Source organism: Phalacrocorax carbo, chromosome 7 (assembly GCF_963921805.1).
Source record: "Phalacrocorax carbo chromosome 7, bPhaCar2.1, whole genome shotgun sequence".
NCBI lineage: Eukaryota > Metazoa > Chordata > Aves > Suliformes > Phalacrocoracidae > Phalacrocorax > Phalacrocorax carbo.
Genome location: NC_087519.1, coordinates 51447091 through 51463798, shown reverse-complemented (window position 1 = coordinate 51463798; position 16708 = coordinate 51447091). Strand labels below are relative to the sequence as shown.

Sequence of the window (16708 nt, the reverse complement as noted above, 5' to 3'; positions counted from 1 at the left end):
CCTCCCGGGGCCGGGGGGGGAGCGGCGGCGCCCGGAGAGAGGCGGAGCGGGGCCGCTCGTCCCTCCCCGCCCTCCGCACCTGCCCGCGCAGCGCGGCGGAGGGGCGCGGAGGGGCGCGGAGGCCGGGGCCGGGCGGCGCGGGGGGCGCGGGGGGCGGCTCCGCGGGCGCGCAGGGCGGTGATGCCCAGCCCGCGGCGGCAGGATGCGGGAGGGGAGCGCGGGCGGCCGCGGAGCGGAGAACCGGACGGGCACCGAGCCCCCGCTGCACCTTTTCCCCGTACCCGTCCTCACCGGCATCACCGTCGCCTGTGTCCTCCTCTTCGTCATCGGGATTATCGGCAACCTCATGACCATGCTGGTGGTGTCGCGGTTCCGGGACATGAGGACCACCACCAACTTCTACCTGTCCAGCATGGCTTTCTCCGACCTGCTCATCTTCCTCTGCATGCCCCTGGACCTCTTCCGCCTCTGGCAGTACCGGCCCTGGAACTTCGGAGACCTCCTCTGCAAGCTCTTCCAGTTCGTCAGCGAGAGCTGCACCTACTCCACCATCCTCAACATCACCGCGCTCAGCGTGGAGCGATACGTCGCCATCTGTTTCCCCCTCCGAGCTAAAGTGATCATCACCAAGGGGAAGGTCAAGCTGGTCATCCTCTTCCTCTGGGCCATCTCCTTCCTTAGCGCTGGACCCATCTTCGTCTTGGTGGGGGTCGAGCACGAGAACGGCACGAACCCCCTGAGCACCAACGAGTGCCGGGCCACCGAGTACGCCATCCGCTCGGGGCTGCTCACCATCATGGTCTGGACCTCCAGCATCTTCTTCTTCCTGCCCGTGTTCTGCCTGACCGTGCTGTACAGCCTCATCGGGAGGAAGCTCTGGAGGAGAAAGAGAAAGAACATCGGTCCGAACGCTGTTATCAGGGATAAGAACAACAAGCAAACTGTGAAAATGTTAGGTAGGACTCTCCTTGCTCTGTTTTTCCAAAGGATGTGTCTGCTTGTGTGCCTGTGTGTGTGTGTGTGTGTGTGAGAAAGACTGAGCGAGCTCTGGCAGTTCACTACGGTTGCTTCCAAAGGAAAGCATTTATTGAAAATGCTTCGTACAAAGGGCTAGACCTCATGGTGTTCGTAGAATAACTCCTCTCTTTCCTTAGATTTATTTCTAACTGCTTTGAGCCGGGGACTCTCACACAGTTAAATAAATATTAATAACAATCACCGACAAGGACAAATACTGCAGCTACAATTAGCTAGTGCCCTCGAGATTTTTCGAACGTTTTTGCTCTTCAGTTGTGGATACCGATGTTGTTTACAAAAAGATAGTTTATTTGATTTTTAAACACAACTAAGCCCTTCTCAAACCACAAAGTTGAGCTGCAGAATATTATATGCACTTAGTTTTTAGTTTCACATGAAAAGACTGTCAAGGCTTTATCAAATGTGGGTTATTTACTAGGACGGCTGTGTCAGCTTACGAGAACCAGTCTGCATTTTTATACTAGCAAAACCCCAGCATGTGCTGAACAGGGAGTGTTTTGTCTCCTTTGAGGTCTGTTCTCCTGTAAATTCTCAGTGACTTTAAGCAAACAGGAGTGAGACGATAGACACTGTCATTCCCAGCTTCATCCATTTACATCGCTGGATGATTTAAACAACGGTTATTGTTGGAAACACGATTTTTAACACACTAAGTGAACGCATGTGGTGGGAGGTTGATGCACAAAATCAAAAAGTTGTTCTGCAGTTTAGCGTCTGAAAGCTGCAGCATCCTGCTGCTGCTGCTGCGTTCAAGCGAAAAGTCCTCCGCAGTGCAAGTCATCCCGTGGCTTTCAGTGGGGACGAGGTGCTTTGCATGGAGAAGGTTTCACGGGCGGCGGCTCCGCTGTGCTCGTTTCAGCTAGGTAGGAGCGATGGGCTAAGGGCAAGGCAAAGAGGCGGCTGGGCGTCCTAAGTACCTTAGTTCCTAAGTGGGAGCCTGGCTGGGTTTTTTTGTTCATGTCCTGCTGTATTCCTATGCAACAGCAGGAAGACTAATAAAACCCGCGTCAGTCTTTGTGCACTTTCAGCTATGTTTTATGATCAATAGAATTACTTCAGTCTGGTAAGCGTGATCTTGGAAGTACTTCATCATTTACACTTCTAGAGTTTCAGGATTATGAATATCTACGTACAATAAGTGAATTGCTAGCTTGTATTACTACCACGTTTATATTTCTGTGTACTTCACCATAAAGAATTTTGAAATAATAGCGGTTTATTTCTGCCCTGGAGTACAGCTGCAAAACACTACAATATGTCAGACACCTTTTTTTTTTTTTCTTTCCTTTTACAAAGTCTGAGAACAGCAGGACAGTGGCAAGGCTGTCCCTCTGAAAGCGAGCCAATATTCTCTACACGATAACAGTCTGACGGAAGGAAAAGAACTTAGTAAGGGCTCAGTACCAGCAGATGCTCACTGCAGGCTGCTCTCACTGGTTTTAATGTTCCACTTAAAATTTAGAAGGCACTTTATAAGACTTCAGCTGGTCACGGAAGAGCAGGTAAATGGGATTAGCGTCAACACTTCTTTTAAATTGTAGAGAAAGGTTATGCTTCTCGGTCGGTCATTAAACACCTAAATGTATAGCCTGACTTGCAGAGGAGCTATCGTACCCCGCTCCTACTGAAATCAATGTGATTCTGCATGCGCGACGATCAAACCGGCGGAAGCTTGGCTAGGGATACGCACGCCCACGTGTGAAAACACTGACTGTGCTTAAAATTCTGCTTGTAATGACCATTGCGGTAACATTCATTACATGGATTAAACTCCAGAGCACACTTCTGAACTAGGGAGGCGTCCTCTGAATTTTGCAGGTGAAGATATTGTGGAAAAAGTGGAAGTGGTTGGCTCAGGAAGATGCAGGGCTGGGAAACAGATACTCTGGATTTCAGCTCTGTGCTTTAGAGCCCACCATAAGTCCTGCATAAGTAGCCATGTAAAGTTGGGAGCGCTTGTTGAGAAAGTTTCTGGGGGAAGGTGCCGACAGCCATCCCTCTTAGCTCTTTGAATTTCGTCTCTCCTGTGACTTGACACGAGCAAGCAGGATTGCTAACACAAGAGAACAGGTTAACTGGTAAAAAAAAGCTTGAGAATGTAAAAAAACCTTGCTCGGGTTTTCTCTCTCTGGTATATTAATAGATACACTCAAAGCAATATGAAAAATAAAGGTCAACGGCACACAGGGAAAGAACAGAAAATCACAGAATCACATGTTGGAAGGGACCCTTTCTCTAGGATGGAAATTCAAATGGGCCAGTGTTCAAAGACACCCACATGCCTATTACCCTACATACGTTGTATTTACATAAAAAGGCAACCATAGTGATAGTGTAGTATTACAGATATACTGTGTAGCTACAACTATGCAGTCATATATTTGGTTTTACTATTCTTGGAGTAACTCATGTTCTAAAAAACGGCCAAACCGGAAGGGCGCACCACTCTTCTGATCTTACCTTGACGTAGGTGTTCTGCAAGTCCGGATTCTGGTGCTTCGTTTTATTTTTGGGCCTTTGCCTCATAGAATTTTGCTTCCCAGTGATTACATTCTTCATTATAACACAGCGTTGAGTCCATCAGGATATATATGATTTGCTTTCGTTCGCCACTGCAGATCATACATTGTTGTACTCTTTTGGTCACCGTTCTGATTCTTAACTCTGTTTTTATGAAAATGTGTGTTTTACGGTTCGGAAGTACGCTGCCTCTGACTAGCCGTGCAGTATACGGGCAGCCTGTTTCGGTATGACCGATGTGTATTAAGCATTGCAAATTTTTACTCCCAGAGAATGTACTGAGAGACACAAACCTGAAAAGTTACGGGATGCGTTTTCACATTTTGTGATTAATTTGGTAAAGAAATAGAACTTTAAAATAGAATCTTAATCACCCTTACTCCAATACTCATACTTAACACAATTTCTTCTGCTGTTTTTATTTTAGTTGTGGTGGTATTTGCTTTCATACTCTGCTGGTTGCCTTTTCACGTAGGACGATATTTATTCTCCAAATCCTTTGAAGCTGGCTCCCTGGAGATAGCAGTGATCAGCCAGTACTGCAACTTGGTGTCCTTTGTCCTCTTCTACCTTAGCGCAGCCATCAACCCCATCCTCTACAACATCATGTCGAAGAAGTACCGAGTCGCCGCTTGCCGCCTGTTTGGGCTCAAACCCCTTCCAAGGAAAAGACTCTCCAGCACGAAGCGAGAAAGTTCGCGGGTTTGGACAGAACCGAGCGTTATCACATGACACGCCGTTTCCAGCGCCGGAGCATCGCTTACCACCAGTATTTCCCAGAAAGCCATAAGAGAAGGAGGCCGAGAAACACAAATCACCTTAAAGCTCTTCTTTTGTCATCATCTGGATTTGCTGGAAGATGTAATGGTGTAGGCAGTTAAAGATTTTAAAAAAAACCACCCCAAAATCCACTGAACTTTGAGACTAAAAGGAGGCACATGGTCATGGAATTTGGCAACACTCAAGTGCTATTCTGCTGCTGCTTTTGCCCCTATTTTTTTAGTGCTGGCTTTAGCAGGAGAGCCAGGCTTTACCATTCTTAACAGGCAAACGTAGCCCAGGTTGCTTGAGAGTTTGTGCGACTTCAGCAGCAGCTAATTCGAGCGGGATTTTTCCAGAGTTCACTTAGTTTTGCCAGCATACAGCTAGGCCCCAGCGAGAGGAGATGGAAATGCCTTTTGCAAGTAGTAAACACGGAATTTGATACACTTTTCATAATCGTAATTTTTAAATAAACTAACATTTTTCTCTGAACGAGGAAAATGATTTCTTAAAAAAGAAAACAGAAGTAAAATGGATCATTTTTAAACATGCTAAAAATAAATTACCTTCATGTCCTGTCCTAGTAGAAAGGAAATTTAAAAAAAAAAACACCCTTCACAGAAGTGGCTTAGAACATGACTGTACTGAAATATTTTTTTAAAATATATATCAGTGGGACAAGGACAGTGCTGACTTCAGGACTGCAGTGATGCTATAAAAATACAGAATGCAATCTCCCACCAAAGTCATATTTTTTTTTTTTCTACCAGCTAAATCATCTGTGCTTGTTCTGTTCAGCTTGACTGTGAACGCCTCGACGTGTTTGAACTTGGAAGCTTTGGGTTGTTTCGCTATTTGTAACGAGTCCGCGGGTACCTGGCCCTGTGCTGCGCGCCGCCGTGCCCCTAAGCCTGCGAAGGGCGGGCCTCCTGCCGATAAAAGCCACTTGTTTCTGCTTCAAGCACACCAGCCGGTTGCCCGCCCCACGGCCCCCCTAGCGCCCGGGGTGCAGTTCTACCAGTTTGCTGCAGTATTAAATGGAGAACAGGTTTTTTTTGAATGAACGTGACCTGAAAAACTAATAGAAAAATCTGCGTCAAAAGACACAAGCAGACACATTCTCATACTTGATCCATAAAAATCTTAAATCCAATTGATTTTTATAACTCAAGCGTGCCATTAGAAGGCAAACCAGAAAACTTTCCATCCTTTATGCTAATAAGTCTTATATTGCACCTACCGTCACACCAACACGTAGATTTTTGTGGCACAGCTGACAGAGCCTCGCAGCATGCATGTGCAATAGCAGCTTTCTATTTATTTTGTTCAAATATTTATGACCAGCTGGTCCACAACCGATTCTCCATAATGAATTACCTGTTAGCAAAAGTCCTACCGCCTTCAAACCCCTGCTAACGCTGACGGGCCCCTTCCCGCCGGTTACGCCTTTAGCTGGCGGTGCTGCCCAGGTGGAACGAGAAAGAGAATTTGGCCTCTTCTGTATATACTGTGTGTTTTATATCATCCAGCGCTTTGCTCGGGCCAGGGGGCTGGTTGCTGCTCCTCGGTGCGGCACCTGAGCCTGCCTTGCTCCCCGCTCCGGCACTCGCAGCGAGCACAGGTTTGATGTACGGAAACCTATAAATTAAGGGACATGGGAGCAGCAGCACTATGGGATCATCTCCCCGTTCGTCTCTAACCACATCCGCCGCGTTACTCGTTCTGCGCTCTCGCTCGTTGCCGACTGACGGACAGATCTGATGGCAGATGTCATGCAACTCAGGGAAACAAGCAATTTGGGAATCTTGTAAAGATTGTGAAGACGTGAGCTCACTAATAACCTGTCTGTGTAAATGAACCCATCACACGCCTAGCGTCACGTAAGTGTTTCAAATCTCAGCTGTGTCTGTGGTATTAAATGTGAACAGAAAAAGAAATAAAGTGATGAGACCCTTTATAACCTTACCGGGTCGGTGGTGGTGGAGGATCTGGTACGATGGCACGCCGGCTGGAGGAGTCTCCGTTGGGTTCGCTCGGCGCTGCCACGCGCCCCTCCTCGCCGCGCGGGAGCCGGGCCCGGCCCCGGGTGCCGCAGGCAGGGCAGGCACCCCTCGGCGGCGGTGGCCTACGGGACCGGTACCAGGGTCGCCCCCGGCACGCGAGGCTTCACAGGCTGGCTCCGTTCCCTGCGAGTAAAACCTGCGTCTCGGTGACAGGAAGCAATTCTGCGCGGCCAGAACGGTCCCACAGAGGCTTTTACCTAGATGAGGAGCTGCATCATGGGGTTTTAATTTTTTTTCCCAAACCTGTATAACGAACCTGACTGGGCTATGGGTTCTTTGGGGGGAGGGGGGGGCGTGTTTTCTTTTGTGTTTTAAAACCAGAATTACTGTAACATTAAAGCCCGTTAAAGCCCTGTGTAGACATTTAACTTCTGCATATAAACTATAAACATACAAATAATCTCATTTAACCCAACATTTCATCAGGACAGTCTGCAAATTTTAACTATCCCAACGCTGTGAAATTGCCACAGCTTTGTGTCTAGAACAGAGGTTAAGCCATTTAATCTGGGGTTGCAAAGGTCAGAAAGAAGGGGACCGGCTGCTCGTTGCGAGGGAGGGCAGGACTTCTTCCTTCCTTCTCACGTGAGAAACGGACTTGTTTCTGCAAGTCACCAAACATTTAGCCAAATCTAGCAAAATATATGGACTTTTATTAAAGAAGAGTAGCCACCTTGGTAGGAATCGTGCACAAGCAGGAAAATATTTTAGATCTAGCAGGGAACATTCAAGTATTTAGCGCGCGCTGTAGCTGTCGCGCCTGCGGTTGGCACTACGCCATCCATCAGCTTTGCTTCCCTCAGTACCAAAACTTTCCTATACAGAAATGCTAAAGTCAGTGGAGTCGCACTGGCATGCGCTGCCTCCAGATGGTGAACGGGGTCTGCTGCTCCAAACAGGTCCCAGTGCACAATGGATGGCTTTTATATGGAAAATGAAGGGGGAAAAAATAATCACCTGGATAACCTTCATTTTTGCATCGTAAAAATCAACCGTTGTCAAATGCCTCCGGAAAGCTGTACGCCTCCCCAGCAGCACTGATGGATGAACACGGCACTGCTTGCCTCCAGGGTTGTTGCCTGAGTTGTCAGAAATAATTTCATCAGGGGGAAAAAAGTGCAATCAAGATTTCAATAGCATTTTTTAAAATGTTTTTTTTACTAAGTCAGTCCAAGATAGGCAGCATGAATACGTCTCAGGTGCACGGGGCAAGGTTCCTCCTGCCTTGCCTCTGCCGGGTTTTACACAGGCAGAGCGGCCGCTGCAGGCGGAGGGCAGAGGCGACCGGCCCGCGTTGGCAGAAGCAATGCTGGCACTGGTTTAAGCCCTATCTCACCTGCCGCAGCCACTCGGCGTCTGCGGCGGATGGATGCGCTGGCAAACGCTTCCCGGCAGAGACAAAGCATTTCTCCGCTGTTTCCCAGGGCATTTCTGCAGTACCTCATGTTCCTGGCATCGTCTCCCCAAAGCCTTCCCTATCTGAAAGACAGCGGGTGTCTCCCCCATCCCATTTTGGGTCTGGACATGGCCTTTGGGATGTTTTACATGCAGGGAAGAGAAGAGTCCTTGCAGGCACTGGGCTGTTCATTAAACGTGGTGGACAGAGTAGCTCTGCAGGAAGATTTCTTTCAGGCTGCATTTCTGGAAACCCTTCCCTGTAGGAACAAACTTTGCCGGTTTTGTGTGGAAAAAAACATATAGGGGCTTTATGACTCAAAATCTAGCTGAGCTCTCACTGACCTGTATGTGAGCAGCCCGTATAGGAAATAACTGGATGTTTGTTCATTAAACAGTTCAAGTTTTAAAAGCTTTTCAAACTCTGCATTTTCTATCACAGCTTCCCAAATAAAAAGGACCAGTTTGGCTGCATTTTATTTCTTGGCAACATGTTAAATTTGCGATGAAATAGGTCAAAAGCACTTTACCAGAAAGCTTCATTCATTTTAGAAAAGTACCTTTGATGGAGGCGTGCTCAGGCAGAAAATCATGTCCTATTGTATTTCTTGCCAAAAATAAAATATACTGGAAAAATAGCATTTACACATAAAATTTTGAGTTATAGATATTCAGCATTTATGTAAGTTTGTCTCAAATGACATTTGCATAAGCTGTATTTAAAGCAGCGGCCATTAGATACCTAAATACCCAGGAGAACCTCCTGTCCATCATAGAATCGTAGAATCATTAAGATTGGAAAAGACCTCTGGGGTCATCAAGTCCAAACCCCAACCCAACACCCCCAGGCCTCCTAAACCGTGCCCTGAAGTGCTGCATCTACATGTGTTTTGAACCCCCCCCAGGGATGGGGACTCCCCCACCTCCCTGGGCAGCCTGTGCCAGTGCCTGACCGCTCTGTCAGGGAAGAAATTCTTCCTAATATCCAACCTAAACCTGCCCTGACGCAGCCTGAGGCCGTTCCCTCTCGTCCTGTAACTGGTGACTTGGGAGCAGAGACCAGCCCCCCCCTCACTCCAGCCCCTCTCAGGCAGCTGCAGAGAGCAAGAAGGGCTCCCCTCAGCCCCCCCTTCTCCAGGCTAAACCCCCCCAGCCCCCTCAGCCGCCCCCCAGCACACTTGTGCTCCAGCCCCTGCCCCAGCCCCGCTGCCCTTCTCTGGACACGCTCCAGCCCCTCAAGGCCCTTCTTGTCCCGAGGGGCCCAAACCTGAGCCCAGCACTCGAGGTGGGGCCTCCCCAGGGCCGAGCACGGGGGCACAACGCTGCAGCCGCCTCCCTCGGCGCCTGCTGATGGGCGAGGGCGAGGTGTTGGGAAGCGGGAGGGAGGGTGGCTGCTGATGCTGGTGGTCCCTTTGCAGGGCTCGAGGTGGCTGGTGCCACACCTCTGTCTGAGACACCCCTTTGCTCACTCGCCCTGATCAGCATGTTTTCTTACGGGGCTGTTCGCAGCTCCTCTGAGCCTGTCAGTCCATGGTTTCTATCATGGTTTGTATCAGTTGCAAAAACCCCGTGGCCTTGAGGAGGTAAATTCTGGCGTAAGAAGTAAATTCCATACAAAAAATTCTACCTAACTCCTCATATCCCAGTGATGCCCACGGTGTTAATCTGCACGTACCCTGAACCGCCCTCCTCACCCCCCGGCTGGAGGCAAGGTGAGAAGATTTTACCCTCACAGCATTTTATGAACAATATTAGCCCAATTTTACAAAAACGGAATTAAAGCACTTGGCATTTTAACCCTTGGCTCAGACCACGCTCTCTGAGCGCGATGGGGTGCGGGTGCGATCGCCCACCTCTGGGCGGGGATCCTTGGGCTGAGGGCTCGTGCAGGCAGCTCTGAGCATCGTTTCCATTTCTAAGCTGCGCTGCTGGCCCAGGGCGCTCGGCACAGTCACCCGAGATAAGCGTTATATGGGAAACAAGTAACCTCTGGCTGACTCTGCAGCCTCCGGATTGCTCAGCCAACGCGAGCCTGGGCGAGGAAGCACAGGCTATGCTGCCAAAGCCCTGCCGCTGCATCCCGACCGTTAATAACAACCAGTGAACACGTACCAGGGGCCGAGGCAACACCTACACCCGCAGCGGGATTTGTATCTGCACGCCAACTCTTACACCCAGCCCTGAGCCTCTGCACACGCAGGAGCTTCCCGGAAAACCCTCCGGAGGATCCAGACGGGCGTACACCCAGCAGATGCAGTTGCAGGAGTTGGCATGTTCTGGAAACTCCCGGCGCGATTTACACTCTTTTACACTCTTTGCTGGCAGGCACATTTAGCTGGCGTTACACACTGCCCAGCTGTAACGCAAGCAGTGCCTGGAGGAGCTGGGAGCTCACGGGACGTTAACGTGAAGTCTCTGGGTTCATTTCGGCAGGTCCATCATCCACGTAGGGCAGGGGTACCTCCCCCCCCCAGCCGTCTCCACCCTGCCGTGCATCCCCACCTGACGGACCGCAGCAGACTCCTCCCCAGCTCTGCACAAAGACCAGGAACTCCGCAAGAACAAAATACTTTCCTCTCGCAGACATGCTCGCCAGTAGCTTTTCACTCTGAAACGTGATTTCTGGTGAGAGACAGGTAAAACCTCCAGAGGTCTGGCTTTACATCCCATGTCCTCGGCCAGACTTCTGGCCAAAGCAGTTTGTTAGATGATGGAGTCCAGCTTTGCCAGATCTATTGGATCATGAAATCACAGTTTCAGTTTCCAGAAGCCCTGGGTGCTTCTGTTTAGGGAAAAAAACCCCAAATGTTAGATCACCATTTGTCTTCTCCCTCCAAATTGTGATTATACGAGTACAGTGAAAGGATGAAGAAAAAGACAAATTTAATCCATCTAGTATTAACAAAGGTTTACAGGTTTCTGCAGTCACTTCTGCTTGCTGTTGAGCCTTAGTGTGGCTGTCATTCCAGCACACAATATAGTACATTAGTGTTATAAATCGTAATTAATAATTGTAATTAATCGTAAAAAGCCGGGCTTTTTACGGGCTTCCTCAGCACCCTTCCCAGCAGGAAGGTCCCCGTTCCCAGCCAAGCCCAGTGCTTGTGTGTTAATGCCTTTCTTGATCCGAGCTGTGGACTGGTGCATGCCATGACTTGTCAAATGAAAGCGAAATTCAGACCATCTCATCAACTCTATACTTGGACCAAAAAAAGCCCCAAAACCTAGCAAACCTCGACTTCATCTCGGAGCTGCACATGGTGATGCAAGTGCCTCTGAGTCCTGAAAACGCATTGACTTGGCTTTGCTCAGTAAGGAAAGCTCAGCTCTGCAGCACAATTTTGGAGAGCAAGGAACGCCTCCGGACTCGCCGGGCACACTTGCCCTTGCAGCGTTACCTGGAGCCTATCACTAACTCGTTACAAGGGCACTCTCGCGCTGCCGGCCTTGAGCAGGCTTGAGGAGCAAACGCGACGTAGGCAGAGGACTACGCGCGTTGTGCAGCATCCCAGCAAAGCACCTGATGGGATGCGAGCAACCCCCAGCCTCTTTAGTCTTCCCTGTGTTTTGGGCAGTCATGGACAAGTACCTATGTCCTTCACCCATGGGGTGGGCTCCAAACAGACATCAGTGGTGCCTGGACCCCAGGACAGCCCCACGGTAGGCGGGTGCTAACTCCTAAATCAGTATCTAAAGTGGGCTCTGCCCTGTTGCCAATTTACCGCCTTCTTGTTCTGTGCAAAAATGCAGCCTTTTGAAAGCCTACAGGCCGCTTCTCTAGCTGCACTTGGAGATAAAACACGTGGCAATGAAGGCATTTTATTGCTCTCCGCGCTTGCTTTGTTTCCCTCACTGGGAGTGAAATAAAGGTTTGGCGACATGTGCGAGTCCGTAAGATAAAATCACTCACAGAAATAAAGTACCCCAACCTCAACTTCAGAGGCTGATCTGAGGGCACAGGAGATGCTCTACCAGCATTTGGCCCCGTTTTGAGTGTTGCTGGATCGAAAGAGAAGAGCTTTTTTTTTCTCCTGTTCTGATTGATTTCCACGTGGAACCACATGAGAAGGAAAAGGCCTGGCGATTTCCCAGCCTTTATTCACATTGTTCCCCTCTGCACAGCCTCCTTCCACAAACGACCCGGTGCTGCAAGTCATCCCTTGTTAGGGCAGGCAGGGAATCTGACAGCGCGAGCCCTTTCCGCAACGAGCCCGCAGCATGGCGAACTCCGAGGTGCAGAGATTTAAATCGTTTTAACACACTGATGTTGGAAAAGACAGCCAAAAACTTGTACTACGAAGTCTCCCCAAAAGTTAAGCATCTCACGCGGGCGCGTACCCTGCCCAGTCGATAGCACCTTGGGATTTTTATCAAGCGGTGGCAACGCGATTGATTTTTGTAAAATTCGCTGTGCTGTGCCAGGGGCACCAGCGCGGGGCTCCGAAAGGCGCGCTTTTCTGAGCTAGTTTTGATCACACACGTAGCTTTGAACCCACTGAACTGTTAGTTTGTGAAGAGGGACGTGGGTGGCCGGCGCAAGGGTTTCCTTGTGCCTTGGTTGGTGCCGTGGCTCCGGCGGAGATACGCTGGTGCGGGGCTCATCCCTCGGATGCCCTGGGCTCTGCCGCAGCATCTCCAGCCTAATGCCGATATATAAGGACACAAAACCATTGCAGCTCTACTCAGATCACAACGGTGGTTTCTTTCTCGTAAAAGCCTAACCTGCAAGGCTAACGGATGCCGCAGCCTGTGGGGTACAGACAAATCACCTTGGCCCAGCTACCCCTGCTCTGGTGGCAAAAACCACAAGAGGTGTGTACTTACCTGCTTTCCCTCAGTCTTTGCTGTGGTCCTGTGCCCGGTCTCCCACGTCACGGTGTAACCTGGAGTCTGCCATGTAGCTGGAGAAGTGCCGCTGCCGCAGGCTGGGCTGAGACTTGACCGGAACGTCCCTTCCTGCGAGGCGGGCTGGCGCGCGCCGTCGCTGCCCAGGCGGGGCTTACCTGGAGAATAATCGGTTTGTGCGGCTATGATGCTTTTGACATCAGAACGCTGAAGTCAATTACGTCACGCTTTCAACAAGGATGTGAGACAGAGCTACACGTGCAGCAGAAACGCCTAACCGTCACACTGGAGAGAAGGCAAAGGCGGGAGCCGTAGCAGCGTAAGCACTGCGATCTAGGGCAATCGCAGTTTTGGAGCTACACCTAACACCGTACAAAGTCCATACAGCAGCATCCCAGGGAAGTTTTAGCCCTGCTGAGTGCAGAGACCCACTTTTTCTCAGCGTGCCGAACCCTGACACGCTTCAGTGACAGCTGGACAGCAGCATCCCGCCCGGCAGGCTGCCCGGGGACGTTCAGGTGGGCAGCATCCCTCCCGGGGACGTTCAGGTGGGCAGCATCCCGCCCGGCAGGCTGCCCGGGGACGTTCAGGTGGGCAGCATCCCACCCGGGGACGTTCAGGTGGGCAGCATCCCGCCCGGCAGGCTGCCCGGGGACGTTCAGGTGGGCAGCATCCCTCCCGGCACGCTGCCCGGGGACGTTCAGGTGGGCAGCATCCCGCCCCGCACGCTGCCCGGGGATGTTCAGGTGGGCAGCATCCCTCCCGGGGGCGTTCAGGTGGGCAGCATCCCGCCCCGCACGCTGCCCGGGGATGTTCAGGTGGGCAGCATCCCTCCCGGGGACGTTCAGGTGGGCAGCATCCCGCCCCACACGCTGCCCGGGGATGTTCAGGTGGGCAGCATCCCGCCCGGCAGGCTGCCCGGGGATGTTCAGGTGGGCAGCATCCCGCCCCGCACGCTGCCCGGGGATGTTCAGGTGGGCAGCATCCCGCCCGGCACGCTGCCCGGGGACGTTCAGGTGGGCAGCATCCCGCCCCGCACGCTGCCCGGGGACGTTCAGGTGGGCAGCATCCCACCCAGGGATGTTCAGGTGGGCAGCATCCCGCCCCGCACGCTGCCCGGGGACGTTCAGGTGGGCAGCATCCCGCCCGGGGATGTTCAGGTGGGCAGCATCCCGCCCCGCACGCTGCCCGGGGATGTTCAGGTGGGCAGCATCCCGCCCTGCACGCTGCCCGGGGATGTTCAGGTGGGCAGCGCTGCAGAGCCCTCCGAACCGAGGACACCGCAACCAGCTCACAACATTTTGTGGAAAGAAAGGGCATACGAACTATAAATCAATAAACACAACATTTGCACCAGATTAGGGCAAGTTTTTCAACTCTATTCACATGTTAATCCTCACAAGACTTCTGCCTCCCTACTGTTTGCTGCATTTTATTTGTAGAGAGTAATAGCTTTCATACGATAGAAAGTGAGGGACGAGCTAATAAAATTACCCAGAAATGACCTCCACCGAGCGCACTGACCCAAGCAGTTATTTAGCAACCATGCTAGTAGACCTAAAAATGGTATTGCATGCAAACAAAACTATCTATGCCAGCAATTAGTACAATAAAAATAACTACTCAAACTAATAACAGCACATTCACTGCAGTAACAGCACACAGCAGGCTAATCCACTGTGTTTGAAAGCTTCTCGTGAAACATCTTACTTTATTTTGCCCACCCAAGGATCTGCTCATTGCGAGAGCAATTGTCAAGAAAGATGCAATCGTTAGAACTTATTAAACGCAATACTGATGAAATAGCCCTTTCAAGGGATCTCAGGTGGCTTTTTCTGCTCAGCCATTAAGATATTGAAACAAAATGTCCATATACTCCTCTCTGCTTGTGGCTCTCATTTCTGAGAAGAACAAGAGACGTTTGTATCTTCACCCCAAGGCAGGTGAGTATGAAGGACAGAGCATATAATTCTACGCCACTTCAATAAATGACAATACATCATGAATTCCGCAATAATTCTATAATTCCAGAAAAAGATTTTCATAGGAAATGTAATTTATACATCACATTTCCACGCTAATTTCTTTATAACTTTAATACCTTTGGGTGCAGACAGATCTAACAGAACCCTCTGGTTCATGCAGGTGTCACTGCTGCTGTTGGGGGGAAGCACCTCATCCCCCTAGTCCATAAATTGCTCAGGCTTTGCTGAGATCGCCAAGGATCCATTTAGGCTTGGCATGAAGGGGTAAAGATTAAGCTGCAGCTGGCGTCTTCTCTAAGGACAAGAACTCTTTTCGTACCACTTGTTTCCTCCCGCGCAAGCACACGTGCAAGTAGAAGAAGAGAAAGAGGTTTTGGTCCGGGTCTGGCAGGAGCTGAGCAGTTCAGCTCCATCAGCTTCCCAGCGGTCGTTTTCTCCGAGGCGGGGATTCGGGTGGGCTGTGAGCATCGGGACTCACCCCACCGCTTTCTACCAGCTTCAGATTAACTCCCGTGTGTCACCTGCAACCTCAAACCTCAGCAAAAGGACAAAAATGGAGCGGGGCCGTAAAGAGCGGCGATTTCATTCGCCCATTAGAGACGGGCACAGGCTGGAGGTGGTTCCTCCCGCCCACCCCCCGGCGCACGGCCCGGACGGACCTTCCCCCCGCGCCGGAGGAGCCGCCGCTCTTTCCCAAGCACGGCACAACAGCGTTACTCGGTTGGCAGGGATGATGAACCGCGGAGTTCCCACCACCGCTGCGGGCTCTGCGTACGAGGAGTCGCCGCCAAGGAGAGCAGCGTTGCCCAGGGAACAATTCTCCAGCTGCACACCTGGAAGCGATGGGGAGCTCGGGTAACTCGGCCAAGCTCCCACCTGGCGCCCGGGCCCTCGAGGGGGGATTCGCGCAGGCGATGCTGCCTCACACAGCTCACCCGGGAGGGCTCTTAGCAGGAGCACCCAAAGTATCTCATTTTCAGGGGTATTTTCAAACACCCCTGCTGTGTTTCAAGACCGGAGGGGGAGGCAGGAGAGCCTCGATCCCCTGACACCACGGCTGGCGTTAAGATCTACCTCCCCTCAAGCAAGTGCTATTTATACTAGGTGGAATTTGAGCATCTCCTAAAATTTGAAGGCTGGAACGAGTCTGGCAGGAAAAGCTCTGCTGGAGACGAACGACACGGTACAGCGGGTTGATGCTACCTCCGGATCCCGTTTGCTTTCTTACTTATCCCAGGGAGCGGGTGGCTCAGGTCACGCCGCATCTTGCTTTGCTACGCTGGGTTCTCACACGGAGACCCAGACCCCCCCCTTAAATGGGGCTCAACTCTCCACCGAACCAAACACGCTCCAAACTTGCCACAGCGGCTGGGCTCAAAAGCAAAACAGATTTTACCCGTTTCGTTTTCGAACAGGCTCTTTGATTACCGAGAAGAGGGAGAATTGCTGCTGCTATAGAAACAGCAGCCACCAACCTGGTGACCGCGCTTTGCTGCAGGCAGACCTGGAGATTGCTCAAATTGCGAGATGTGCCACGGTCCACATCCAGCCACCGCGCCAGCCCGGAGTCTGTTGAGAGGCCACGAAAATACCTAAAAATACAAGCCCGTGCTCTGTTTCAAAACTTCTCAAAGCAAATACTTCTCTCCCAACAGGTATCAGCGGGAAAGAGATGTTTAAATACAATATTGCCCGAGCCCCTTTACAACTCGCTCTGCGTTTCCTTGTAGGACAAAACCCGCCGGACACCTCGTGCTCCTTACGCCGCCACCGGCCAGGTCGGGTGTGGGGAAGGGGCCCCGCGCCTCTGCGCCCACCCTGCGGGTGGTAACACTGCAAGGTGACCTTTAGAGCTCAGACAGCAAATACCTGAATCCTCCTTCACTCCCATGGGCTTAACCGCCCTCCGCCGTCTCTGCAGACGCCCACGGCAGTATTGTAACCCAGGGACTACTGGAAATAAAAGATGTCTTCGGATACCAAAGTGCTGGTTATTATTCTATCGATGTATTTAAAAGATTTTGTTAAAGAGAGATTGTTTTGGCAAGCATTGTTTAAATAAAAAAAACAAAACCAAACAAACCCAGCTGAGCAATGACG

General features: G+C 51.0%; 1 protein-coding gene across 1 annotated transcript; it reads left to right on the top strand.

Annotated features, from left to right (window-relative positions):
* Nucleotides 1-166: 166 nt before the first annotated feature.
* On the top strand, nt 167-6643 carry GHSR (growth hormone secretagogue receptor). The gene is made up of 2 exons (XM_009500198.2): nt 167-956; nt 3986-6643. The coding sequence occupies exons 1-2, from the start codon at nt 203-205 to the stop codon at nt 4288-4290; spliced, it is 1059 nt and encodes a 352-aa protein (XP_009498493.2). The 5' UTR covers nt 167-202; the 3' UTR covers nt 4291-6643.
* The last annotated feature ends 10065 nt before the right edge of the window (nt 6644-16708 follow it).

Excerpts from the sequence above, each read along its gene's own strand:
- GHSR (XM_009500198.2), top strand. The coding sequence starts at position 203 with ATGCGGGAGGGGAGCGCGGGCGGCCGCGGAGCGGAGAACCGGACGGGC. Across the intron at positions 957-3,985 it reads GCAAACTGTGAAAATGTTAG|TTGTGGTGGTATTTGCTTTC; the intron begins GTAGGACTCTCC and ends TTTTTATTTTAG.